Source organism: Plectropomus leopardus, chromosome 24, assembly GCF_026936395.1.
Source record: "Plectropomus leopardus strain MGB_pleo_1.0 chromosome 24, ASM2693639v1, whole genome shotgun sequence".
Taxonomy (NCBI): domain Eukaryota; kingdom Metazoa; phylum Chordata; class Actinopteri; order Perciformes; family Serranidae; genus Plectropomus; species Plectropomus leopardus.
In genome coordinates, this window is record NC_142199.1 from 11,485,739 (window position 1) to 11,513,519 (window position 27,781).

The 27,781-nt window shown below is 38.9% G+C and overlaps 4 protein-coding genes and 1 long non-coding RNA gene across 21 annotated transcripts in view; 3 read left to right on the top strand and 2 right to left on the bottom strand.

Moving 5' to 3' along the window:
- Positions 1-1,884, bottom strand: part of LOC121962859 (lysine-specific demethylase 6A-like) — a 32,329-nt gene extending 30,445 nt beyond the window's left edge. For both annotated transcript variants that reach the window (XM_088074782.1, XM_042513176.2), the window contains exons 1-2: positions 1,379-1,884; positions 1,175-1,238 (exon numbers count right to left, since the gene is read on the bottom strand). In XM_088074782.1, coding sequence (XP_087930908.1) covers positions 1,175-1,238; positions 1,379-1,557 — 243 coding nt within the window. In that variant the 5' untranslated portion in view covers positions 1,558-1,884. The remainder of the gene's footprint in view (positions 1-1,174; positions 1,239-1,378) is intronic.
- A 1,174-nt stretch (positions 1,885-3,058) lies between these two features.
- On the top strand, positions 3,059-9,522 carry LOC121962857 (FUN14 domain-containing protein 1). 2 transcript variants are annotated; one of them, XM_042513174.2, is made up of 5 exons: positions 3,059-3,353; positions 5,824-5,998; positions 6,444-6,519; positions 7,420-7,554; positions 8,154-9,522. In XM_042513174.2, exons 1-5 carry the CDS (start codon positions 3,329-3,331, stop codon positions 8,229-8,231), a joined length of 489 nt encoding a protein of 162 aa, XP_042369108.1. In that variant the 5' UTR covers positions 3,059-3,328; the 3' UTR covers positions 8,232-9,522. The 2 variants fall into 2 exon arrangements, with proteins under 2 accessions (XP_042369108.1, XP_042369109.1); XM_042513175.2 differs by having other exon boundaries at positions 3,063-3,353; positions 7,420-7,548.
- A 145-nt stretch (positions 9,523-9,667) lies between these two features.
- cenpl (centromere protein L) lies at positions 9,668-14,245 on the bottom strand. Its single transcript, XM_042513172.2, has 5 exons — positions 14,139-14,245; positions 12,740-12,914; positions 12,372-12,626; positions 10,486-11,061; positions 9,668-10,392 (listed from the first exon to the last, which is right to left on the bottom strand). The coding sequence occupies exons 1-5, from the start codon at positions 14,156-14,158 to the stop codon at positions 10,318-10,320; spliced, it is 1,101 nt and encodes a 366-aa protein (XP_042369106.2). The 5' UTR covers positions 14,159-14,245; the 3' UTR covers positions 9,668-10,317.
- LOC148185502 (uncharacterized) lies at positions 12,517-18,961 on the top strand. The gene is made up of 3 exons (XR_015775930.1): positions 12,517-12,636; positions 16,464-16,744; positions 17,677-18,961. It is a non-coding gene; the product is annotated as an uncharacterized LOC148185502 (long non-coding RNA).
- Positions 18,962-19,796: 835 nt separating this feature from the next.
- The window catches only part of LOC121962852 (peripheral plasma membrane protein CASK), a 94,842-nt gene continuing 86,857 nt past the window's right edge, over positions 19,797-27,781 (top strand). For 12 of the 15 annotated variants that reach the window (XM_088074215.1, XM_042513160.2, XM_088074217.1 and 9 more), the window contains exon 1: positions 19,799-20,621. In XM_088074215.1, the coding sequence (XP_087930341.1) occupies positions 20,557-20,621 (65 nt within the window). In that variant the 5' untranslated portion in view covers positions 19,799-20,556. Of the gene's footprint in view, positions 20,622-27,781 lie in introns of all 15 variants that reach the window. The other 3 variants (XM_088074221.1, XM_088074220.1, XM_042513169.2) reach the window with 2 other exon arrangements.

Genomic DNA, 27,781 nt, shown 5'->3' on the forward strand with positions numbered 1-27,781 from the left:
GCACATCAGAGGTCTGTGCTGACTCTGTGCAGCTAGAGCTAGGAACAGTCACACTTCCTAGGTATCCCACACCACCTAGCGAGCAGATTCGCGGATGGCCCATCAAACCATGAGCTGTCAACAGCACCATCTTCTCCACATCACCCACTGTCCAAGATACAGTCACAAGCTTTGCGCTTTATAAGCACAGCAGTGTGTTACATGTCCAGGTGCACAGAGCCTGTTTATCATGAAGCTTTCTGCTCCGAGAGCACATGCAGAGCCAATGAAAACTGTAAACAAAGGACCCCGACACCACCGAGGTCCGGTAAGAGGAACACGTCTTTGCAAAGAGCAAACACACGAGAGGAAACTCGGGACACACTTTAGCAACACACAAACTACTCGGAGGAATATATTCATATCAAATGGGTTATATAGCTATCAGTGTCACTCCGCCATGTCCCGCCATCTTGGACAGGCAGCCAGCCATTACCGTTACTTGTAACGTTTGTCAACTCGTTCACACCGGCTCCAAACGACAAGAAGGAGCAATGCAATGTCACAAAAACAACACAACAGTGTGTCCATAACTGTACATTAATGCTACGCGCACTAGCTAACCCCACCATATAAACGGGTGTTTGGTGCACCCTGAAGGAGGCTACAACGTTACTTCCAACGTTATAACAGTAGCAGCCATAAAATTGTGTGTTTAATGTTATATGTGAGTATTATTTTTGCAATGAAACGCATAACTTAACTAATTTAAGTGTTTCCAATGTGATACACAAAACCGTGACGACGTTGTGTTGCTGGTGGTACAAATACACAAGGATACGCTGTGGGGAATAGCTATGTAGCTAACAGGGAAGGGCGGTTACCTGACAAATATTAGTACGTAATAACAAGCTTGTAACAACCAGAGAGCCAAAGCTACTCAGCTAACGGTGATCTCGACCGGCCGCAGGTGCAGGGTTCATCGGATGAGAGTAGCTAACTAGCAAGCTAGCTGTGTGGCTAAAAGAGGGGCTGCGGCTAGCTGGCCTCCTTAGCGAGTGGGCCACTTGCATTCACACTGGCTTGCTACTTTGAGAGCAAATTCACAGCCGTGCATGATAGTTGGGATGTTGGGGGAAATCGAGGGTATCGGGGTGTTGCTTTACTGTAAAATACATCCAGTTAAATTTGCTACCTTCATCAACAGGGCCTTCGTTCTGGCGCCATCTTCATGAAGCTTCTGAAATCCAAACAGTGAGCTGCAAGCAAGAAGACAACATAGGCGGCTCAGAATCACTCGCAGAGCGGCTCAAAACACATTTTTTGACATGCAGGGAGAGAAAAACAATTTATTTTCAAAGCGTGCGTGTGTGTGAGTGCACGGGGTAGCTGCTCCGACCTGTCTATCGCGGCCAAACTGTCCCTCTCCTGGGCTGTCAGTGTCGGAAAGTCCTCCTCTGTTTCACTCGCTTTTCCCGCCGCCATTTTCTTTCCCTCATCACCACTAGAAGAAGCCGAGCCGAGACTCCGAGCAGCAGCGCAGGCAGCAACGGCGAGAGACACACCGCACGATTGCATGGAAAATCGCGACGCGGGGACGATCGCTTTGCTCCGCCGAATCAAAGAAGAAAAACTGAAGAAAACAAAACGATCAAAAACTTTTTTCCCAGGATGAAAAGATGCGATTCGATATAGTAGATCCTTTCGGGGGGACAGAAGCGCTCTCCGGGTAGCTCCTCAAACGTCACATTTTTCATCACAAAGTGATCTTGCACCGCTAGTTGAATGCGAATAACTGAGTACAGTATCCAAGATGTGAGTATTTGACAATAAAAATGCGTTTCGGCCGCGAAGATAAAGTTGTTATAATTGTGTCACCCAAGCGAACCCACGCGCCGTTCTAACCACGCCCTCTCCACCCGCTTCAGCCAATCGGAACGCCCGCATCCCACCATATGACTTCCCTGCTATATCATTCTTTTATCTTAAATATTCATTTTCTCCCTGCAAACCACTCATCTTTTACGCCACGATTATTCTGGAACCATATTCATAATTATTTGTGCATAAACATGTATGTAACTTTTGTGCAGTAAGGTTAAATATAGTACTTTTGCTGCGAAATGCAACAATTACCACGTAATGAAGTATCTTGGAGTAAAATGTGTATTGACACTGATCTGTTTTCCCTTAAAAACTGGGTAAACGATGACTGCAATGCATTAGTTTTTTATTGACTATTAATTTCCCTGCGAAATGCAACAAATTCTTCATGATAAAGTTTTTTTTGGCACTGAATAAAATATGTATTTACACTATCAGTTTCCCCTAAAAACTGGTTGAACGATGACTGCAATGCATCACTTTTTATTTACTATTAAACTTTTATTGCACTTTCCAGAGTCCCAACATAATTCTTTGACATCCTCCATATACGAAAAAATACTGCATTTTCATTATAACGCTGCTAAATTTAATTATCATTCCAATTATTTTTAGTTATTAATATATATATTTTACATTTGTTATTACATGCTTAGGTACGTGAATACCAAAAAAAGAAAAAACAAAAATCAGCATAAATGCTGAAAATAGGCTAATACAGAATCAAATATTGCCTTTATAGTTCATATGAAATTTTCAAAAATATCGCTCTTCTGAGCTGCCTTAAGTTTTAAAAGCTTCTTATTGTTCTGCCATATGTTTAAAGTCTTTTTAAAAAAAATCTGGTCTGTCTCTTCTTGTGTAAAATGCTTTATAAAGTAGTCTCTCTATATCTCCTGGCTTTTGAAATTCATAAAAATGTCTTAATCCTGCAACTGAATCATTTGTACAGTTTTCCCTCTTCTACAGAGTTGCATCCACCTAAAATATTCTGGTATACATACAATTATAGAACAGATGATTGTTTTTTTTTTCTTCCTATTCGCAGATTGTGCAAGAATATTGAATATCTGCTGAGCCCAATCAAGCGATATCAATGCATTTTAACTTGACGTGGCAGAGCATCACAGTGTGGGCGTGGCTTAGTATTGTCAACATCCTGGTGACATAACCAGTTTCTCAGTCAGAAGATGGTGCTGGATGCCACCATGAGATTCTTAACAAATAATGCATTTTTGGAGAATATATAGACAGAACACTTAGAGAGGGATGTGCACCAGCCCAGACAGTTGATTTTGGGGTTATAGAGCAGAGAAAGACGTGCATTTGATCACTTTGGGTAGATATTGTAAATACTTTGTATTGCGAAACTGATCAAATCCAGTAGGTGGCGGTAATGCACCGCAAACAGATGCTAACCGCTGTGTAAGGCAACAGAAGAAGAAGAAAAACCAGTTTCTCCAAAATGGCGACTGTGGATCAAAGAGAAGGTGAGTTGTTTTGTTTGTTAAAAATAGGACGTCATTACCTCTATAAATTAAAATTTTAAGAACTTGTACACACGCGATAATGAAATTAAGATTACGCGTTGACCTCGGTGCTTCTAAGAATCCGAAAAAGAAAGCAATAACAGCTAGTTAATGCCATGTTGGTTTAGTAGCCATTTAACGCTAGCCAGCTAATATTAGCTTTTCCAGCCATTTACACATAAAAAACAAGCAGCCCTAAGGTAGCCGAACTGCCTTTGCAGTTAAATTTAATATTTGAAGAGTCACTTTTGGTCGTTATATTTAGTTTTTTGGTGTGAACAGCCAAACGCAGGGTGATGTCCATAACTGAGTCTTTGAAACACGCTCAGTATGTATGTCATATTCAGTATTTGTGGTGGGGATAATATGTGCAGTGAGTGTGCATGTATGTATGCAGGGGCGTGGCACCAAATTCTGGGCCTACAAGTCATCTCTGTACCTCCTGATCCACGTCTTTATCATGTATGTTTTGATATTGTTTAACTGTCCGTTTGCCTGCGTTTTCTTTCCATGTATTTATTTTCTTATTTGGAACTCCGATGTCCCCTTTATGAATAAATACATGATATTGTATAGTCCAATACTCACTAAGACCTTGTGCCACTCCCAAATTATCCCTGTTCTGATATCACTATATTGGCCCATCAAATTTACGGTCAAATTTAAGATCCTCCTTCTCATGTACTGGGATTTAAATAATCTTGCACCAGAATATACCAGTGAAGTTAGGCATATTAGGTCTTCTGAAAAGAGACTGCTAGTCTCTCAGTCCTCCCCGGGGTCAAGTCAGTGACCTCTCTTGAGGCCTTTAAGCCACAGCTTAAGACCTATCAGCTTCCTAAGTGTGCTTTGTTACCTTGGTTTTCAGAAGATGCTATATTTATTATTTATTTATAAGTTTTACTTACTTTGCTGTACAGCTGTGTCGGTCTGCTCTAACTGCATTCAGAAGCAAACCCTAAGCCCCTTTCACACTGTCTGTTCAGGGCAGGAATACCATGCCGTTAATGCTGCCTTACCTTTCTGTATAAAAATCTACCTAAACTCTGTCATGGGAGTTAGTATTAGCTGAAACGGTCTGTGTGTTTAGGAAGAGATTTAGTATATTCTAATATGTAGTATGATGACTGCAGTTTGCTAAAAATACCAAGATGTTTTTGCAGTATACAAGCCAGTATGCTTGTCTGGCTATTCTTACTCACAGTCGCTCAGCTAACGATTCATCACATCTACATAGCAACGCAGAAGCCACAATGACCATTCAAATGGTCATAACAGTAAAATAAATTGTTGATTGAACAAAATAATCATAGAGATTATCAACAACAAGAAAATAAAAAACGATGACAGGGAAATACATATGCAGGGTCATTTAATGAATATAAAATGTTAGAATCCACAATCCATGTAGTTATAATGTAAAAGTCTTACTATATAAATTGCAAATTAACCACAGCAGAGCTTTCTGGGTTGATGTACATCTCTGGCAACTTTGGTGAATGGTGCTGTGTTTGGTCTCCATGGTAACAGATATATGAGGGTCAAAGTTCAGATCGCAGTGTTATGAAGAAGTAGTATGTCCCAATTGTGTGCATACTGCATGCCACTGTGCATACTACAAGTACCTACTAAAAGTGAAAAGAAAAAGTTTGTGACTTAGAAAGCATCACGTATCTCTATAAACACGACAGCTGGCAGGGCGGTATCAGGCTGGTTGTGATGTTGTGACGATGTGTAATGCATGTTAGCAGTTAGCGGCTAACTCTAAGAAGAAGAACAGAAGCCGTAAATGTCAGTGAAGTGGAAAACAACTCTTATTCTCTAAGTAAAGGATGAGACCCGCTGCCATGTAACAGAGAACAAAATGATAGCCAATGAAATGTTATGCCACTGTTATTGCTTAGAGGATGCTGTCAATGCTTATGTTATGTGTCATTGTGTTCAACATCATTCCTCTTTTGATTATGGGATTCATGATGCAGTGAGCGGCATGATGCAGCCGTCATTTGGATTTTTGAAAAAATCCAAAGGTGGCATAAAGAGAGGACTCTGAAGCACCCCTATAGCGTGATCTCTGTATAAAAAGGGCTCTTGTGCACATGTGGATAAATCCATTTTGCACCTTTAAAGAGTGTGAGGAGCCTCAGAGGGCTTCTGCTAATTTTCTATGCACTGTTCAGTCTTTCAATTGGATTTGTTAGTAAGTTTTGAAGTAGTCATGACACTACTTACTTTGAAATGAAAATATAAAACTCAACTTTGCTTTCTGGGTTATTCGAGGCCTTCTTTCTCTTCCTGCTGGGGCCTGAAGTAATCGGTCCCACTTTTCCCTTCACTGCGACGTCTCTGCATATATGAACGCCTTATTCTGGAGAGCTGGTGGTACCTTAAAAGCATTTTGGTTGTTAACTTGATCGCTGTCTCATTGCAGGTCAGGATGACCCCGGTCAGGACGAGAGTGAAGAAGAGGTTTACGAGGTGGTGGACCTGACAGAATATGCACGGAGGCACCAGTGGTGGAGCAGGGTGTTTGGGAACAACTCCGGCCCCATTGCTGAGAAGTATTCTGTGGCCACACAGATCGCCATGGGAGGGGTGACTGGATGGTAACATATGAGGCTTTATCTGCTCATGTGAATATAGAGCCATTGTGTTTTTGGGTTGTATATTTGTCCGTCTGTCAGTCCTTTTCTTGTAAAGGAGATATCTCAAGAAAACATAGAGGGAATTTTCTCAGGTTTTGCAAAAACTTCCACCTGGAATCAAGGATTAAATTATTTGATGCCATCTGGCAACCTTTTATCCAATATTTGGAGAAAACAACAGTGTAATGCCATTTGATTATTTTTGCGATTACCTGAACGTCGGATTCTTTGATTTTGTATTGGGTGTCTAGGTTTGGTGAGTCTAGTCAAGTGGACGCAATATATTGAGGGACTTTTTTTTTTTTTTTACAAATTTGGCACCAATGTCTACTTATACTCAAGGATGAATTATGGGGATTCTCTGAGTGCTCATGTGTCGTGAACCCTCGTCTCTTCCTCCATCCAGGTGTGCTGGTTACCTCTTCCAGAGAGTCGGGAAGATAGCTGCTACAGCTGTTGGCGGAGGGTTCCTTCTTTTACAGGCAAGACTACCATGAGATTGTGTTTATGTCGCCTCAGTGGTTAGATATTTACTTCATCTCCGTTGTCTAACGGGATAAGAAGTGTAAACTTCACATTTTGTCATTGATAACTGAAGAGGCCAGCTGGTGTCCTCTCTTCATCAGAAAGACCAGCATTGCGTGTTTGCTGGCTCGAGATGGACGCAGGCCATCTGGACATTTAGTTGCGTTGCTATCAGGATAGTTTTTCATCTCTTAAAACATTCTTCAAACTATTTAACAAGCAGATGAAACCAGAAAAGGTCATTTGAGTTGATTGAAAGGCTGAAGACATAAAATAGTTGTTTAGATGTGGTTCATGGGTAAAAAATGTAAACTCAACTTTATTGTCAGCCTGAGATGAGAATTTATTTTGCGTCATTCTCCAAATGAGTTTTTTTTCTATCAAGGTCATGAAAAACATGTTCCTGGACTAAATGTTCCCTCAATACCTATTCATATTTATATGTTTTGAGGTTGGCTGCATTCTTTCACTGTAAGAAATAAAAGCTTTGACCTGCAGAGCACCTCACCAATGATAAATCAAAGAATAACATAACCTTTTCTTTTTTTTTAATTACATTATGTGTTTCATCACATAAAGGGGAATTTTCAGTAAATTACCAGGCAGTGATGCAGTTTAACACAGGGAGAAAAAAAAGAGAATCAAGGAGTCAGCAGCCTAGAGTGCAACACAGGATTACTTATTAGAGAAAATATGTTATCCCAGTATAACATGTCATGTCAAGGGGTAATATGTAACAGTATTTAAAAGATACATTGTGCTTCAAAGTCCAAATTGCTTCCGCTCCAAATTGCTGAGACAATCCAAAATAATCTCAGCACAATAAGTTCTGAATGTGAACCTCTCCCCCTCCACAGATTGCCAATCACAGCGGCTACGTGCAGGTGGACTGGAAGAAGGTGGAGAAGGATGTGAACAAAGCGAAGAAGCACCTGAAGAAGAAAGCAAACAAAGCAGCCCCTGAAATAAACACATTCATTGAGGAGGTAAAGGTACCTGCAGCAAATCTTGCTCTTTGTTTCACGCTTTCTTCTTGTTTTAATCAGCTGTTGCTAAATCTGAATTGCATGGTGTACTTTCTTTGTACTTGCAGCATATTTCAGACTTGTAATTAAGGAGAACTAAATGTTGTGTTGGACGTCCTGGTTTTAGTGGGGAGGTTTCTTTTTTTATCTGCAAACCAGTAATGCCCTCTAGTGTATTGTTAGCCATATTACACCCACTATCTGTGACACAGCAGGCTTTAGGGGTAACTTTGATATTATCAAACCTGGACCGCATTTTCCCATGTTTTTTGTGCCGAATGTTTAATCAAAAGTGAAACTTTCAGCATGAAATACTGCTACTTCCTAGCAACTTTCTTTTATATTGATAAAGTCTCTATCCACTGAGCCGCCGACACCCCGGATAAACTACTTTTGATCTGAATATGTAGTATTGGATAAGAGAAAGTTTACATCTTCTAATCCAGACTTTGCTCACTTGCTATGTTCCCAGCACCACTCAAACACCTGTTCACTGATTCATACAGTACGCTACTTTTACGCTCTTATCGACTCATTTTCTGTGTCTTCCCTCCTCTCCTCTGCAGGCCACAGACTTTATAAAGAGGAACATCGTCTTGTCCAGCGGCTTCGTCGGCGGCTTCTTCCTGGGTTTGGCCTCCTAAAGCTGCTGCCTGCGCTGCTGCATCTACTTACTGTGAATCTCATCACTGCATAGGTCACCTTCCTTTCCATTGTTTACCTCTGGGCCCTGCGTGTGCATCGATTCACCTTTTAACAAACTGAACAGGCGGGTGGGGTTATGTTGAACATTAGGCATGATCTGTTGTGACAGTGGTATTACTGTATTTTTCTCCACCTAAAATCAACCCAAGCTAATAATTTCCTTTTTGGAGGGCACATTCTGAGGTGTGTGTGGAGTGGATTATACTGTGAAAACTCTCTGCGGTGGGACCTGTAATGGATCCGCTGAATATGTCAAGCTGCCACAAACTAGCACAGATTCCTCGTTGCTTTTCAACACTGATCTGAGTCGAGATCGTCCATCCCCTCATTGTGTAGTCGCCTGGTGGACGCTGATCTCAGATTGTTAGAAATGGGCGTGTGTGGGTGCCATTGTAAATACATAGATGACCCCTTTTGAGAGGTGTAGATATTATATAAACATGGGAAGCAGCAGTGGGAAGTTAACACCATCCCCCAGTCTAGTGCTTTTTAATATAAAGTTTATGTGCCATTTAGCATGTAAGCAAACACAATTCAGCTTTTAAAATTTGTCACACTGACTGGGGGTTTAAACAAAGTTATTCTCCCACTCTGAGCAGACCTTGTGATTAATATACAACACATATCACAAGCATAAATCACAACTAAATGTTACATTTATGTGTGTTGTCTTACTTTGCACGGACAAAAAGGAGTATTAAATCCTTTGTTCCCGTAATCCCCGGCTCCGCAGTGGCCTTTAATGACAGGACGAGCATCTGCTGTACCCTAATTACCAGCGCCACAAGCTAGACGCCAAACGCGACACCAGTCCTGTCATTAAAGAGCACAATGGAGCAGCGATTGTGACTCCCACTCCCTCGCTATTGTCGTTGTGCATTTAGCGGTGTCAGTGTAGCAATAAGACAACAGAGATGCTGCCGAGTTGTGCATATTATCAACATAGGACGTCCACGCATAGGAGTCCACTAAAGACGATCACAAGATGCTTATTTTGTTTTTTGCCTTTTTCTACCAGTGCAATATACTGTAAGGTTATTTTTTGACAGCTTGTTATGTGTCCAACTGGCGTTTTGTATGCTCATATTCCCTCATTGTTTCTATTTAATGTTACTTTGTTATCTGAGCTGTTTGAACTTGGTTGTGTGTCTCTTTTAAATAAAGTTGCCTAATTTTGTTTTCAACTAAAAAATGATAATAATAAACTTTATTATTATCTTTCAAAACACAGTTACAAAGTGCTTTACATTAAACATATAACATGTTAAAAAGTATGAAACAAAAAATACATATTTAAAAAAAAACAACAGAAAAAACATTCCCAAAAAATCAAAATTATTTTAAAACATGAAAAAAATATCCCCCAAAGATTTTAAATGATCAAAAAAACAACCCAATTATTTAAATTATCAAAATAAAAATTTAAAAAGAATTTAAAAATTATTATCATCATGGTTGATTTCAGAACTGAGAACTCTACAACAGTATAAAGCTAATTTGGGTACAAAAAAGAAAAACATTGTATGAGTTCACAAAATCAGACCACCGTTTAATGTCTATGGAGCAGCTGCAGCTCCAGACTTCCAGACCACTGTTTTGTTTTCATCTTGTGAAAATACAAAAAACATTGTTCATTGTTTGAAGGGTTTTTCATCATCAACTATAAATGACAAAAATATGCATTGTAAAGTATTTACAAAAAGAGGTGGAACAGATGCATGTTTGTCAGCACAACTGACTGTTTCCTCAATACTCATAATTACAGCTGGACCATTTTCTGTATTTATTTGCTCTTTAGATGCATGAAAGGAGGAGAAAAAATAGCCAAAATATGACTCACTAGTGCTATAATTGAAGAGAATATGGCAATAAAAAAAGCCTCTCCATTTCATGTTTTAAAAAGAGATTTAAAACAAAAATCTGCACTAAAATTACGCTGCATTTCCAGCCTTACCTTGAAGTAACTGTTTTGTCTTTGCAGTGTTTCTTCTGCACGTTCTGAGAGTTCAGTCTTCATTCTGTCTCTCAGATGGGCATTTTGAGGAGCGCGCACTCTGTCAGTAGCGTCATGGTGGTGATCATGTACTTGCTGTTGGAGATCTGGAACAAAAGGAGAGAAAATATGAGTAAAATTACATTTTCTGAGTGTTGAAGACTTGATGAAAGAACGTGTCTTTTTGTGTCAGATGGTACCTTGATCCTGCCGCTGTTCTTGGCTGAGCCCAGTGCTGTGGAGACCTGGTTGAGGCTGCCCGCTGACAGATCCAGCCTGAAGTGTCTGTAGAAGTGGCTCTTCAGCCCCTGCATGAACCTCATCACCTCCTCAATATCAATACTATTTTCCTCCTCTGCCTCCTCTCCTCCTTTATTCTCCATCTCCTTCCTCACACTCCTCCACAGCTCCCAGGCGTCTTCAGGTCCGACTGTGTAGCTGACCTGCAGCGGTGGCACAACTGGAAGAGTCCAGATCATTTTGAGGTGCTGTAAGCTGGACTCCTTGTGGCAGTTCGTCCACAACGCCATCAGCCACTGGAGGCTCATGTGGCTGATCTCCAGCGGGCCGAAGCAGCAGTCAAAGGACTGCTGGAGCCACGATTTGACCAAAGTAGTAAAACCCTCGGCCCCGCTGCTGCCGAAGAGCGGCAGGCAGATGAAGTCCTTTGGAAGTGAGCGCAGGTAATCGGGGTTGCCGTTGATGCAGGTGAGCCAGCCGCTCCACACTGGCTTCTGGGGCTCGTCCTGCTTGGCGAACGGAGACTTTGAGTGAATCTGTAGTGCGAAAGGGAACATTTAGAAATAGCAGCATTCGATTTCAGTTTCACACAGGGAACACAAAGCAAACTCAAGACACAAAATACATAAACGCCATTCAAGTCCATGTTTTGTCTTTTTAGATAGAAAGTGGAAGATTGAACAAATACCCCTGTCCTTTTCATTTATTTTTAATCTGTTTTGTTACTCAAAACTAGGTTGTTCAATTCAATGAGCAATGATTCAATTTTGTTTTCTTGCAAAACAGATGTGATGTGTCATATGTGACATTCTCCCTAGAGCAGGGCAATACATGAATATTATATCAATATTTCATTGATATTGCAATATTAATCTGGGAACCCATCGGCTATCAGCCTGACGATGATAAAACCTCTGGACTTGAGGATCTGGTGTAGCCAGCTTGTTTTTTCTCTTCTGTGTGCCCGTCTTTTAGGGTTTCTGAACTCACCAGACTGATGCACCTGTTCTGTTACTTGCCTTCACCCACTAAGTCATTGTATCATTTGTTTATTACTACTACTTCTACATATTTATGGAACTGAAAACTTACATTTTTCTAAAATAAATATCCACATTACTGATGATTATTTATCAAAAATCTTGTTTTGAAGATATTTTTTGAAAGTTAACCCTAAATTGCAATATCAATATTAAGGTATCTGATGAAAAACTGAAAAACTATCTCCAGACTTTTTGAAATGCCACTCAGAATGAAATTTAAGACCAATTTTACAATGATCCAAAACTGAAGAAAAGGAAAATGTGAACCAAAATTAAAATACTTAGGATTAGGGAGAGTGTTGCATTTATGTGAGAGGAATTTGGTAGATTTTATACATTATAAATAAACATGACAAAAATAAATGTTACCTTTTTTTGTGAAATTTTACAATTCAGTGTCAATAAAAATAATAATCCATTTCTTTTTCATGTGTTTTTTAATTTTTTAAGACTTCTGAAAGACTTATTTAAGCCATTTTAATATTAAGTAAAGCCATATTTTTAGGTGAATGAATGAAATGCCTTTTAAGAATTTTTAAGGATCTGCTGGAACTCTGTCAAATTTGGCTCTTCAAAAAGATTGACTGCTGCAAAGGAATTCAGCTAACTTATTTACCAGTGATTAAATCCATTTGATTCTCAAGCAAATTATGTGAAACATGCTGCCACTTTGCACATTTTATTGAATCCTATGTTTTACTTTATAGTTACGGGGCCAAGACTGGCTTTTCATTTTCAGGCCACTAACACTGAGGGAAAACTGAAAAACTTCTCTCTGCCTCTAAAGAATCATCAGTGCTTACCTGTATGAGGACAGTCTCTGCATCATCATCAGACTGGGCCATCCCCTGCACCAGAGAGAAGGAGACTCTGAAGGGTTTCTGCGGTCCCTCCACCTCCACTGCCAGACCTCGCTGCTTCTCTGCAGCAATGAATGCTGAGAGCTGCCTGGAGTAGCTCTTCAGCTGTGTGTGTCTGAACTGATAGAGAGGAGTGACGTACGACAGCTGCCACTCCGTTTTCACCAGCAAGGTCAGCTGCTCCAAATTCACCTTCTCCTTTGACAAGGTAAGGAGAATAGACAGGATGAGCATTCTGTGTCATGTTGCTGTTGGTTATGTTATGTTTAAAGGGATAAAAACACAGACATCAATAGCCTGGGCAGACTCACAGTGATGTTGTGGGACTTTGGAGCTCTTCTGCTGGTGTTGAGCCTCCGTGCTGTCAGTGCTGGAGTTAAACCGAGACGTGACGTAGCACCCAAGCAGCTGCGGTATGACAGACGGTAGCTCTTACTTTTGCTTCTCCTCTGGACCACAACATTGTTGAGAGGAGTCCTCGTCACACTGAAAATCAGACACAGAGCATCACATCAGCTTCTTTTGGTGTAGGGGGCGACGGATATTGGTTTTTCATGGCCTATACTGATACCGATTATTAGCTTAATGAGACTGATAACTGATATTTGGAACTGATATGCATTTACAATAAAAATTAAAATATTTCTGTCAAAATGTAGAATTTAGACCAGAACAAACTCCAACACAAACTTTGTTAAATGCATTAAGCAAATGTTCAATCAAGTTCAGTGAAAAAGTTATTAAAAATGAATGAATAAAATGAGCTCCCTGAGGTTTTACAAAGTAAGATTTCCTCCCATGCTGATACTTTCCTTCCACTCTGCCTCCCCTTGTGTTGGTTGAGTGTAATATGCACACTTTTTCATGGATTAATTTTTATCAGCAATCATAGATATAAAATGCAGATACAGATAAGTAGCAAAATGCCAAATATCTCCCTTGATAATCTGTCTACTCCTAAACTGGTGTTCACTTTCCCAGTAAGTAATGCAATGCCTTTGTAGTTCTCTTTTTAGACCCAAACTGTGCTACAAAGAGTCAAGACTGCATTGCAAACTATCTTCCTATGTGTAAAATATGTTGTGGCCATATTTGCATGATGCAATTGCACAATTTTATAGCCATCTATTTACCCCACAAGGTGAATAATTAATAAGCAGAAGACAGATTTTGGGGTGCAGTATTACTTAAAAGATCATTTGGTCCCACAGCAAAAAGCATACACAGAGCAAAACTCCACCAAAGCTTCTGCTTTCTTTCTGTGGGCAATAACAGCGAAGACAAACTACTGTTCTTAAACTACATGCAAGGTCAGTTTTAAAAGTATAAAAGCTTTCATAGTTTTCTCGACTGTATGTGCACTTCTTAAGATGAGCTTCACTCGTATTTTGCCCGATCTCGTGGAAAACAATAGTAAAATGTAACATTTACATTTGTTGCAGTGCTCCCTTGGGCATTTGATGCTAGCCGAATTAAAAATAGAGTGCAAACGATTCTTAAAATGTCTTATAATCATTAAACCAAGTCGGTCTTACATGAAAATCAAGACATGATTAGACTCATATAGATATACAGACTTCTAGACTGGGATTTGGCTTGACAGGCTACTCATACGGAGAGAACGGCTGGGATCTGTGCAAAGTGTGCTGTTTCAGTCGCTGAAAAGGCAAACATGCTTTAAAAAATAGTATAATAATAATAGAGTTTTACCTGATATGTTGTCTCTCCATGTCTGGAGTATATTTTAGCTCTTTGGCTATGGTGGCCGAGGCAGGAAGAAACCGGAAACTAATTTAAACATCGCGCTTACCCAGGAGTCTGCGCGCTTAGAATCAGCCAATCACATGAATCTAAACAGGAAGTGTTTTGTTTTTTTCAATCGTTTCTATTTTCCCATGTTTCTTTCTTTTACATACATTTTATTTATTTGTCTTAGTACTTCCGTTCACTACATTATTTTTTACATGACGAAATATATTTTCTATAACTTTTATACTGGAAATCTGGATCATGCATACTCCATGAAAGGAAATAATTTTATTAAGGTGAATTTATTTAGACAAAAAACACAACAGAAATAATAATAATAATTAATCACATTACTAAAAGTAATAATAATAATAATAAATAAATATATTTTTTTAAATATGAAATGTCCAAAATAATATGATAATATGAAGGGAAAACAGTGAAAGGAAAAAATAAGTATTTAAATAACGAAATACCATAATACAACCATTTGGTGAAACATGGTTTTAAACAGTAAAAAAAATCATACTTACGATGTTTTTGCACCATATATAAAATGGATAACATAAAAATCGACAACAAATCGACCAAATCGACTGTTTGGTAGAGCATGTTTTAAAAAAAATATTTTACCCTTATTAGATTTTAATATTTTGTATTAAGTTACAGAAATCTGTCCATTAAGACCTCTTTAAAATGTGGAATAATATTCCTTCCTTTTAAAAATCCCACCATGCTGCCCTCATGTCTAGTGTGATTTTTATTGTTCCTAACTTCCTGTAGGAGGTGAACTGACAATGCAGACTGTATAAAGACACAGCGACATCCAGTGGATTTATTTAGAATAACATACCTCAACCAAATGGCAGAGGTGGCTCAATGAGGTTGAGTTGAATTCAACACATTTTTAATCAAGACAGTGACAGTTGAGCTGGCAGTTAAAGGGTAAACGTGGAAACAACAATCTGATTTTATAAAAAATGTATTTATTAATACTATCTAAAAAGAGAGCTACACCTCTTGAAACCTGAGCAAAGTGATTTTTTTTTTTTCAAGAACATAAGACGAAGGCTTTTAGCAACTTTACAATTAATGACCAAAAATAAATAGCTGGAAATTTTTAAAGGATATTAGCAATAAAATGAAAACAAACAAGAAAATAACCTAAAGATTTTTTTAATGCATAAGATAATTTTAAAAGTATAATTGTAATAATTACAAATATTATTATTTCACTATTTTTTCAAAAAAAATCATCTAATAATTTTCTCCCTCCATTCCTCTTTCAACAGTAATGAGTAAAGATAAATATTTGATTAGAAAGCTAAGTTGAAGTGATTGGAATATAAAGCTAACAGTGTTTCATTTAACACTGTGAGGCACTTTGAGTGGATGTTTCCCTTCTTAGGATGTTGGATTTTGTTGCTTAACGAAGAACACCAAGCCTGAAACACACTGCAATCTGAGTAACTGCCAGCCTGAGCCTCGATCTGCTTTTAGCCTCTTTGTGGCTGCAATTGTGCACAAATTGAGCCGATTAAATGTCTCATTTTTTCTACAGTGAACTGGTCCCCTCCCTTTTTCTTTGTGTCTGCTTGGGATGTTGCCAGTCGTCACCTACTTCAGATAATACCTCAGCATGAGAGAACAGAGAATGGGTGAATTTACAGCACAGTGATATACAGATATTATACCGTATTATACATGTTACATGGCCGAACAGCAAATAAAAGCCCAAGTTATGTTTGATTGGGATTGATTTCAAGTAGCTTTAGAGGGGAGGGAAGAAATGAAGAACAGAAACATTGGAGGTCGTATACATATCCATTTATTGACTGTAGATAAAAATGTGTGTGTGTGTGTGTGTGTGTGTGTGTGTGTGTGTATTTTAGCCTTAATGCAAAGGTTTATCTTTAGTTTAGGGTCCTGGGTGAGGGATGGGGTTAGGTGTGTAGCAGATTAAGGTTAGGCAGATCTCCTTGGACTGAAAGTAAGTCAATGCAGCATCCTAAGTGACAAAAATAAGTGTGTGTATTTGTCTTGGTGTGTGCGCATGTTTCACTCGCTGCCAGTTTCACATGCAACCACCAAAACCGTTCCCCTCCCTGTTACCATGGAAACTGTGCCCTTTCATTTTTTTGTGTGTGGTGCTTCCCAATTTTCCTCCTATTTTTCTTTTTTTTCTCCCTTTTTGGCACTCAGTTTTCTTCATATTTGTGGCTTTGCATTTAGCTCTGCATAACATCTGTTTGAGCCTGTGTCTGTGTGCTTGTGCATGTTTTGCAGGTACCTGTGCTATGAATCTACATTTCAATAGCACATACTGCCATACATACAGTATGATGACCACATCAACAGCCAATCGGATCATCGGTAGCTGCTGGTGGGCTTCGACCAATGGGGGAGGCTCGCAGATGATGTGTGAGCAGAAGGGATGCGGCGCCATGGAAACTGCAGAGGGTGCCATCAGAGAAGAGCACACTCTAGTGGCACCGGATGTCTCTGTTTATCCTCGTTTGCATGGATGAGTTCATCATTCTGTCTGAAAGTACTTTCATGGCCTAATGGTACTTCTTTACTTGTTTCCCAACTCAAATTTTGTTTTTCTGAAGTACTTTTTTTGTCTCTGATGGGCTTTGAGAAGGCTGGGCTGATTTGTCCTCAGTATTCAGTGTTATTTTATTAAATTGGTAAATTATTTTATTTAAGTGTTTACATTTTAATGACATTTGGTGGCCTACAGCTCAGTCAAACAAAATCACATTTGAATGGTTGCCACATTTACTTGAAATTGTTATTTACATTTTTACTCAACTAAAACCTGAAAATGTAAAATGTAACCACTAGAGGAACACATAAGGTCATAATGCTTTTTATTCATGACTATGGGTGTCAAAATGGATAAAGTTAGGCATGGATTGATTACACAAAAAGATGCAAACAAACTGCTAAGAGACACAAAACCACACACAGATGCATAACGACTACAAAGATGCAAAAAAAAAAAAAAAACATCCATGAAGAGACACAGAATGACTACAAAAAGACACAACACAGAAAAAAATACTCCCCATAGACACACAAAATAAATACAAAAAGATGCAAAACTTCAGATTCATACTGACTTCAAAGAGACACAAAGCAACCACAAAGAGACACAAATTTACAACAAAACGACACAAAATTACCAAAAAAAGATGCTAAATTACCTGAAAGAGACAGAAAAAGACTTCAGAGATACACAAAACAGATGTATAACATCTACTAAGAGACACAAAACAACCAGAAAAAACAGACAAACCACCACAAAGGCTGTTTCTTGCCCCTGTGTAGGTGGTGGGGCCTTTTACATATCTGTGCATATCTGGACCCTTTGTCTCATACTCCTGTGATTAAAAGTTATGCTCTTCCTGTTTATATATTCTGTTTTGTTAAAAAAAATCTCACTTAGAGCAACTTCAGATTTTCCTGTATTGAAATGTATTGTACTTCATTACAGGATGTCCAAAATGGAGCAGAGGGAGGTGTATGATTCCTGTCATCACCTCCAGGGGGCAACACAAACACATCTCAGTGTTTCTCTTCCACACACCTGAGCTAATTCCACCTGCATCTCTGCACCTGCCACCTGCACCAGAGGAGCTCCAGCACCTGCAGAAAGATTACATTAAAGTAAACCGACTTAATCCTCTCATAATGACAAACTAATCGCCTCCAAGGAGCCTTTTTGAGAGAGAAAAGGCTTGAGATTTGTTGGATAGTTAATATCTGTGTCAATATCCCATTGCCAAATAATACTAATTTTAGTTGGGAGGCGGCATACAGCATAATTTTATGTTAATGGGCCAGACTAGTAAATACATCACATATTTCACAGTTTAAGAACAGTAAAATAGAGGGGGAAAAAAGGCTTGATTTTCAGTATGGGTATAGTTTGAGATATCCTGAACTCAACGATTTCAGTTATTGTCGGGAATTATGGGACATTAAAAAAATAGTGCATCAATTTTAATATGTGAAGTCATTTAAAGATAAAAATGTTTGACTTTTACTTTAAAATATTTCTAAATGTATATAATAAATTGATTTTTGCATCTGAATTTTGTCAAAGATGTCTTCAACTGAAATGCACCTGTCATTGTCAGAAATTGTATGTAATTTTTGTTTTTAAATTTCCAGTGAATCAAAAAAAAAAAAAAAAAACAAGAGTGAAGACATTTTCCTCACAATCTGGTGGTATTTAGTTTATAATTTGTCTAAGATAGAATTGGTTTGACTCTGGTATTAATAGCTACTTCTTTTCTCTGTTAAATGTCTCACAACATCAAAATGATTTTTACTAGCTGCTATCACTGCAGCAAAAATAAATAAAAGTAATGCTGGCTTTATGTTGGAGTCCTCCACACACTCTCAGAATATGCCACTTGTTAAATGTTTTGTATTGATGTTAATATTGCACTTTCAGTAGCTGGAATCAATTGTGCTAAAGATCAATTTAGTTCATGAGGCGTTGGTGGCTCAGTGGATAGAACGGGTGCTCCATGTTTAGAGGCTGAACTCTGGCTCCAGTGGTTGCAGGTTTAACTCTGGCCCTTTGCTGCATGTTGTCCCGTCTCTGTCCCCCTTTAGCATGTATACTCTGTTCTATGATGTTTGTTAGATGAGTGCTCAAAGTAAAATACAAGAATTTCTGTAATTTTATAATATATAGTGTTGCACAAATTAGTGTGATCCAGGACGCTCCTGCAGCATGTCAATGGTTTTCTCTTTTTTTCCAGACACAAATTTTCCTGTCAATGATGTAAAGTTTTTGGGGTGCCCAAAAGGTTCAGTTGGTAAAGCTGGCACCCCCATGCTTGAGCTGTCCTATCCATTAAATATTTGCAATATTAATAATTTATTCAGCTGAAAAAAAACAATGCTTGGCATCTGTGTATTGATACAACATTGTCACAAAAATATCCCAATACTAAAATAATCTTAAAAAATAATAACATTTGTTTTTACTACAATGCTATGTGTCACACATATCCTTGCTTTTATGAAATATGAATATTTTGAAACTATTTTTTTTTTTAAAAAAGTCACACACACACACACACACATGCAAATTCTCACTTTGCACAGTTATCCAGAGGGCCGGATTAGAGCCCCTTGGCGGACCGGTTCTGGCCCGCAGGCCATTTGTTTGACACTCTTAACTGTCCCTCATTTTCCTTAGGAACGTCCCTAAGGACCCATAAAAAACTTGCAGTATTCCCTTTTTATATTGTACGTGGGAAAATACATGTATGTGTACGTGCGCGTGACAGGCAATGTGTGGGAAATACGCTATTATTGTCAGAGGAGGCAACACGGAGGAATAAACTGCATGTTAAAGGGATGGAGATAAGAAGGGGAAAGGCTGACGTAAGGTGATGGGGTTTGGATGGTCGACGCTTGCGCGGGATAGACTGGATGCAACCGTTGGGGGAGATTAGGAAACTGCGCCTAAATCGGACCCCCTTCGAACGCCATCTTGGCTCGAACGGCTCGGGAAGAAACGGCTCTGGGCCCAATGTCCGGCGCCATTTCGGCTCTGGCCAGACTAGTTTCCTGGACGATAGAGGGAGGAGCCTAGCATTTCTGGAAGTCGGAGGAACAGCCAGTCAAAGCCAGCCAGCATCTGAACCAGCGTAGGAACTGGAGCGGCGGTGGACGAATCTGTGTTGGAATATAATTTCAATATTCACAAGCATAGACGGTGCATGCAACAGAGGTAGTCGTCGACATGCACGCGAAGGTATTTAATTTGGGTTCGGGAAGCTGATAGAGCCCGGACACATTTCGGTGGGATAAGCCATCTGTGATACACTGGGTGTGCACAGCGCAATAACGGCGCGATCCAACCGGTTATTTCATCGACAGCTAGCTCACATTAACCCAGCTAGCCAACCATTTTCGAGAGCCCCGTTAGCTTGCGGTGAAAGGAGCATCTTTGTCGGTACGGGAAGTGTCCGTGGATGCTTCTGAGGGAGCCTTGTGTCTGGCAGTACCCAACAGTAAGATATAAACCCGAGGCATGCAAAGGGGGGAGATCTTCTGCAAACGAGCGAGGAAATCTCCACGCCCTGGGGTCTGCTCTGTGGTTACTATTTAGCTAGGTCGCTGGCTATCAGGAGAGTTAGCTCAGGAGAAGGTGGGGCCAGCTAATGTGGCTAGCCGGCTAACTTGGACTCTTGAGTGGCCACTGATATTCCTGTCACTGACATTGTGGGGTTTAATTAACCAGTAGTGTGCAGCCTGGCACAATAGTACCCCAAAGAAAACACGCAATCATTGGTTGCTCCAAAATCCGTGTGGGTGGGACATCTTAAGGAGAGCGTCCTCGTTTACCTGCATGACCATGGCGGACGATGACGTGCTGTTCGAGGATGTCTACGAGCTGTGTGAAGTGATTGGGAAGTAAGTATTGTCTTTAACAACTTCCTTTGTTTGCTTGTGTTGAATAATTTTGGTGTTTGTATTTACAGATCATTCTCGATTGTTTGGCTCGCCTCACTCACAGCTGCAGGGGATATGCCTAATTTACAGTGCAGGCCTGCATGTACCAGGAGTTGATTGTGTGGGTGAGCGCCTGGGTCGCTTCTCACAATGCAATGCAAATTTCACTTGATATTAAGTTAAGTTGCAAGCTTATACATTGATTTTTTTACACCAGGAGTTGCAGACTGTGCCTGACATCATGATCTCGATGCAAGGAAGTAAATGTAACTTGAATTGTTTCTGTATCCAGGCTGTGAATGGAGTGTCATTTTATGTAGTGAACTTAATTAAATGTGTGTGAAACACTGAAGGGGGAGATGGAGCAACTACTCATGTAATGTGACTTTCTGCCAACATTCAAAAGTACACACATAGCAGGTAGCAAAATGTAATCTCAGGTGAACAAAGTCGATGGCTTCAAGGATGATTTTCTATGTTCGTGTTAATAAATAATGATTTGTATTATCTCAAGTGTTTTTATTCTGGAGGATACATTGCTCAGATGAGGGAATAAAATCAGCAATGATCTCATATTTACTTATGTTTTAGGCCTAGTGTCTACACACAGTGAATAATGCAAAGGTTTAATTAAAACAAAGGCCCAACCCAGCTATTTAACTGTCAATAACATTTTTTATAAGTTGCAACTGAACTTTTGAAAAAAGAGGAAAGTGTTGAATTTATATCCTAAATGGACAATGTATCTTCTGAGGTAGAATTTATAATTTGGAAGCTAAAGATCACATTTAAAAAAAAAAAAAAAACAAACCCATGAAATCCTGTTATTTTAGCCCCTTTACATTATAAATTTGCTATTAACATTTTTTTTTTAATATTTATATGTGCCAGCTCATTTAAGTTTTGAAAGAGTGAGTTTTGAATCAGACATCAACTTTTTTTGTGATTTGTTTCGCTCCTTGTTAACAATTTTCCTAGAGAAATGCGTTTGATGAAGAATACATAACATCGAGGCATGAAATTAAAGGTGAAAACAAAATAATTGACCATGAAGATGTACTATACCTGCCCCCTTTAATTTAGCATATTTTCATTTACTACTAAATTTAAGTAATGCTAAAGGGAAAAAAAACTATTACAGAAAAAATGGTATTCACACCTTGTGGTGGGAGTCACCAGAAGCTCCCCAGTGAGATATATATATTACAATACTCATATACAATATTATTTGGATTGTAATTGTTTTGTGATGTCCTGAGTATTGGGATAACAGTTGATGCAAAATACTCTATTACCTTTTTTTCAATCACAAACTGGGGAAAAATTTCCAAATCAGATGAATGTTAGTCTCCTCATCTCATTTCAGTCATTTTTTATTGCAGCAAAATGTACCTGGTGGATTGAAAAAGCAATTGATTGATTTCATTATTTGAGTAGGTTACCAAAAGTTTATTTGTATTTGCAATATAGAAAAATGGTGCTGAATCCTCAAAAATGGATATAAAAACAGTCAAAATAGGACAGCATTTTAATTAAAGTCACACAGACATTTCGGGCCAGATGCCTCATTTTAGCGTGTTCACTTGCAATAACATAAATATATCTTCACAGGTGTGATTGATTATGTCAGCAACATGGTACATCCCAGCAGGGGGAGCCAATATTTTTTAAATATTTTCACTAGCGGCAGAATAGCAGTAATATTATGAAGAAAACAAATGCAACGACAAAACTGTAAAAAATATGTGATAGTGATCATACTAGTGATAATGATAATAATAACAAAATGAAATAAAATAAATAAAATAAAATGAAATGAAATAAAAATAGAATAAAAATAGAATTAAAATAGAATCAAAATAGAATTAAATAGAATCTAAATAGAATCTAAATAGAATCTAAATAAATAAATAAATAAATAATAAATAAAATAATATATATTTAAAAAAATTGTCCACCACAGCAGTAGTGCTAACAGTAAAACAGGAGGTTAAAAACAAAGTGGGAGATGGCAGAGTGCTGCAGTCAATGCCTGCGGGCATTATTTATATCCTTAGCCTCAGGGCCATCCCATTCCCAACTCCACTCGTCTCCATTGATCTGCCTCAGCCTCCCTTTCCCTCCCACCTCAGGGTGAAGGGAAAATGATCCCCCCCCCCTCTTCCTCAACACATCCCAAGACACCCCGACTCAACACACTTGATCCATCAACTGCAGTTTCGCCAAAGAACTGGCAAAAATAGACATTATTTATTTATTATTTTATTTTATTTATTTTCTACTTCATTTCATTTTTTATATTTTTATTATCATCATTATTACTAGTATTATTTTCCTCTGCTTCTTTGTTGCATTTATTTTATATATTTTGTCATAATATTACTGAGATTTTGCCTCTCATAAAAATCTGTACATCTCTTTTTTTTTTTTTTGAAGGTGATTTTTTGGGGCTTTTATTGCCTTTAACTGACAGGACAATGAGTGTGAAAATGGGAGAGAGAGGTGGAGAAATCTGTACATATCTTTAAAAAATTGTGGCTCCCCCTGCTGGGATATACCACGGTGTTTGCATTTATGGATATAATCAATCACGCCTGTGAAGATATTGTTACGTTATTGTTCACTACACTCATGTGGCAATAAATGATGCTTCACTTGGAGTGCTGCCCTATTTTGACTATTTGCAATATTAATTTATTTAATTGAAAAAAGATACTTGGTGTCTGTGTATCGATACAGTACTGCATTACAGAATACCACGTGCTGTATCAACTGCCCCTCTCCTCTTATTATGCCCTGTTATATATTTGTTTACCACCATATTTTTTCATTTGGTTATGGTTTCTATTTGAACTATATATATGGGACCTATACAGTTTTAAGGAGAACTTGATTTCTTTGATTACATGTCTAAAAGGTGGACTAGCACAGGTCTTGTTGCCTTTCTACGCTGTTTAAAGATACTGTACAACTTTTAATGTATTTCTAACATTTATTGCAGCTGGTGAAAAAAATCATTCTTAGCTGACAGACAGGCAGTCTGGGTTTGAGACACAGGACATGTGGACGAATCATCTGGCTGCACATCTGAAATGTCTGCAGACAGGATTTTCCTTCTCCTAATCCCCCTGTTTGACAGCAGCCATACCTGCATACAAGTTGCAGCTAGAGTGGCAGGCTGGTCCAGCACTCTTTGGAGGTGTCAGAGAGGCATACGTTTTTCAATGCAACAGTGAGGTGGTAACGTATAAATTAAAAACAGGAGGAAACCATGCGAAATAAAGGCTCAAGGTTCCATGAAAATGTCCACAGTATGCATGCTACTGCTGTGGTCAGACTCGGCTCCTCATCTCCTGCTGGAAGTGAGGCGGGAATGCTGACAAGCCCATCATAGTCCTGGGCTGCCAGTCAGTCCCCTCCCCCCTGTAAGCTCCACTCACTAGAGGGTCCATTAAATTTGTTCGAGGGGAAAGAGGCACACTCTCCAGACCCTCAGGCCCTGTTCCATATCCTGGGACTTCCTGTTGTCTTGGTTACTAATTGATGGTTGGTCCAGGACCACTACCTTGGAGTCCCAGTAACGGATACAAGGAGCCACTGGGGAGAGTTAAGGTGGAAGTAGTGCAGACCATTTTCAAGTTAGTCTTGTTTAATTTGACAATACAAATCAACGAGACCGGTGAATACAGGGAAGTTGCATTCACAGCCTAGTGTGTTTCTCCATTTTTATTTCGCTTGCTTGATCCTCCTGTCAAACAATATTTTTAGTTTTTAGATATTTTGTGATGTTTACAGCTTCATAATTTAGGGATTTGCTGCCTTCTGTTCTCATTTGTGATAATAAATGACATTTCTTTAAGTTTTGAACTATTGTCTTGACGGAAGAAGCAAGTTAATGTCACTTTTAGTTCTGGGAAATTGTCATGAGCAATTTCTCCAATTTTGTCAGTAATGTGGATAAAATGACGAAGTGGCTAAAGGCACGAAATGTAACAGCTAGAACATCACTGTGATGCAGCCTTTAAAACCAGGGAAAGAGAGCACTTTAGATATTATGATATGCAGTATTTGAGACAATATCTAGAATATATAAATTATATTGATGGTATTGCCCAGCCCTGGTGAAATTATTGCCAGTTTATTTGATAATAAAAAAAAAAAAAAACCCAAACTGTTAAGTCATATCCCTCCAGCCTCCATATGAGACTGAAACACTGACAAAAACTTAATAAGGAAATACTTCTTGAATTTTTTGAGCAGCTAGTATGGTCACACAGTCCAGACAGGCTGGTAAAAAATTAATACATGAGCGAACAATAGTCCAGAGCATATTTCAGGCTTTACTAAAGCAGCGAAATGCCACATTTATGTCACAGAAAAGACCAGAAAATCCCCCTCATCCTGCCAGTTCTTTGGCGAAACTGCAGTTGATGGATCAAGTGTGTTGAGTCGGGGTGTCTTGGGATGTGTTGAGGAAGAGGGGGGGGGGATCATTTTCCCTTCACCCTGAGGTGGGAGGGAAAGGGAGGCTGAGGCAGATCAATGGAGACGAGTGGAGTTGGGAATGGGATGGCCCTGAGGCTAAGGATATAAATAATGCCCGCAGGCATTGACTGCAGCACTCTGCCATCTCCCACTTTGTTTTTAACCTCCTGTTTTACTGTTAGCACTACTGCTGTGGTGGACAACATGGCAGGCAGCTGAAACCCGAGGATGTTAATTAATTGAAGTTTGAAGTGGAAATGTTTTATAGCCACAGGATCACACAAATCTAATTCCATGTTATCTTTTCTGGTTAGAGAATTTTCCTGCTCATGCATTTTAGCCTTAGTATGTTTTGTAACAGAAGCCAGGCTGTTTTAGCGAGAAAGGGCACAGAAAGATTTATGGCACACAAAATGGATTGAAGGCAGGTTGATGTTTTGGCCTTATAATGGACGGACAGAACTGTGTCAATGAGAACATCGTCCAGACTTTCATAATTTAGTTTTGTCATTTTCATCCACCCTAAATGGTTTTTTGACTGATGATGTCTGACCAAATCTGTTAGATTAGAAATATCTAGCCAATCTGGGTGGGGGCCAAAAATTACATAGTAATAGTAACATAGTATTGCAACACACACACACAAACCTAAACTTTTGGTAGCCTACTAGAATTTAAAAATAAACTGCTTTTTCAGTCCACTAGAAACATTTTGCTGCAATAAAATGTCAAAAGTGAGATGAACGGATCAAGTAAAACAGATGTTGACAAAGTTTTTGTTTGGGGCTTAATTTGCAGTTGAAAAAAGGTAATAAAACACAATGTATTGCAATATGTTATCTCAGTGCTCACCATATCACAACATGTTTAAAACTGCATATAGATTTGTGACTTAAGTACTGTAATTATATTGAGTTGTGGGCCTCTGGTGATTCCTACCCTGCCAACATTAAATATTTGGATGTGAATTTGAAGAAAAAAAACTGGCTCTGAGATTAATGTTTGATCAGCACTGTCTCAGGCAGACAACCACATTTAATCATACTATGACTGAGAGCAGGTGAAATGTACTAATCCCAAAAAAGTTTGTTTTAATTAGTTACCTTACATGTCATATAACGTACGAGCTGTCACAGCGATTTGTCCTGCATTACTGGATGATTTTGTTGCTGCTGTATACACGCATTTCCCTTGCTAACCTTTGACTTCGGCTGCTTTCAAACATGTACATAAACCCTATTATCCAGTCCGTCCCTCCTTTAGACTCCTATTGTTGTTCAGAGGAGTCGTCTATTATTGTCCCTGATCGGCTTGTGTCGGAGAGGAGCAGCCGGGCTGGGTGGGATTGAGAGCATTTGGGACGCCATTACTGTTTGGTAATCATCTCCTCTAAACTCGGATTGTGGAGCAAGCCATGTTTAGGGTGATTTCTACTGAAAGATGGTTAGTAATTTAATTTGGAAAAAGTCTTTTGTGTTAACCTTTTCCCGATAGTGTCTTTTCTATTAGTTTTTTTAAGGAGTAACCTGTTTCTGTGATCGTGTTAAACTGTAGATTATTTTTAAGGCAATTTGTGAATGTGCAAGTACCAACATTGTCCACTGGGCCTTTCTTTCCTGTCTTTTCATTATTTTCAAGGAAAGATTCGCTTTTACATTGCAGGCAGCCCTAAGAACTTAGCAAGGTTACAGGACTTAAAGCCAAACAAAAAAAAGTCAAACATATTTTAACTTAAAGCAAGTCAGACCACTGATTCATCAGAGCTTATGGTTGCATGGCAACAGCAAGAAGTGCATGTCTGTGTAGCGTGCGATAAAAGGTATGGACTGTCTGAGTTTACAGCTCATGCATGTAAATGTTCATTCAACTCTCCTGTGGTTATTCTAGCCTTGTTTCAACAGAGGAAGATCAAACAGGTCAGGTGTCAATTCAACTTCCGATTGGATTAACTCTGGTGAAAGATGACACGAGCTATCGAACAGGCGTAGGCAGTGCAGGCCCTGCTCATAATATACCCATTGTTTGTAGTTTACATAGTATGAGTGTGGTGATGATTCGATGTGAACATAATGTACAAACCACAGGCCTTTTTTCGAGATTTCAGCTCTAGTTGAAGTGTTGGCAAAGCGCTGAAGCAATTTAATCCATTTCTGTCTGTAATGATTCGGTTTGAATAGGACTTGGGTTGTTGAGAGGCACTATTGGAGTCACACTGCTCTTCATTTCAGCCCTGGGGTGCTCATTAGAGCCAAGGATATTGGGATGTGCGACGCACTCTAAACCAATGAAGTGATCAGCCCTTTGGCTTGTTCTGAGTTGGATAATTAAATTGCTCGGACGATATTTAAATCTCAAGTTTTCATTGATTGTTTGATAGTTTTTAGTGGTCTAATGAAAGTTTCTCCCCAAACGGATGAAACCTTTAGCATACAAATCTTACACAAAATGCTGTGCTGCAAGAAATTCTAATTGGTAAGCCACTGCTGCTTTTGCCACAATTTGTCTTAACTTTAAGCACGTAGAGCTCCATTGTAGTTCTCACTATCAAATGTTTTGTAGTAGCTTCAAGTATCAAAAAAACTAAAATCACAATATGTTGACAAAATACCTCAATGTCGATAGTGCAGATATTATTG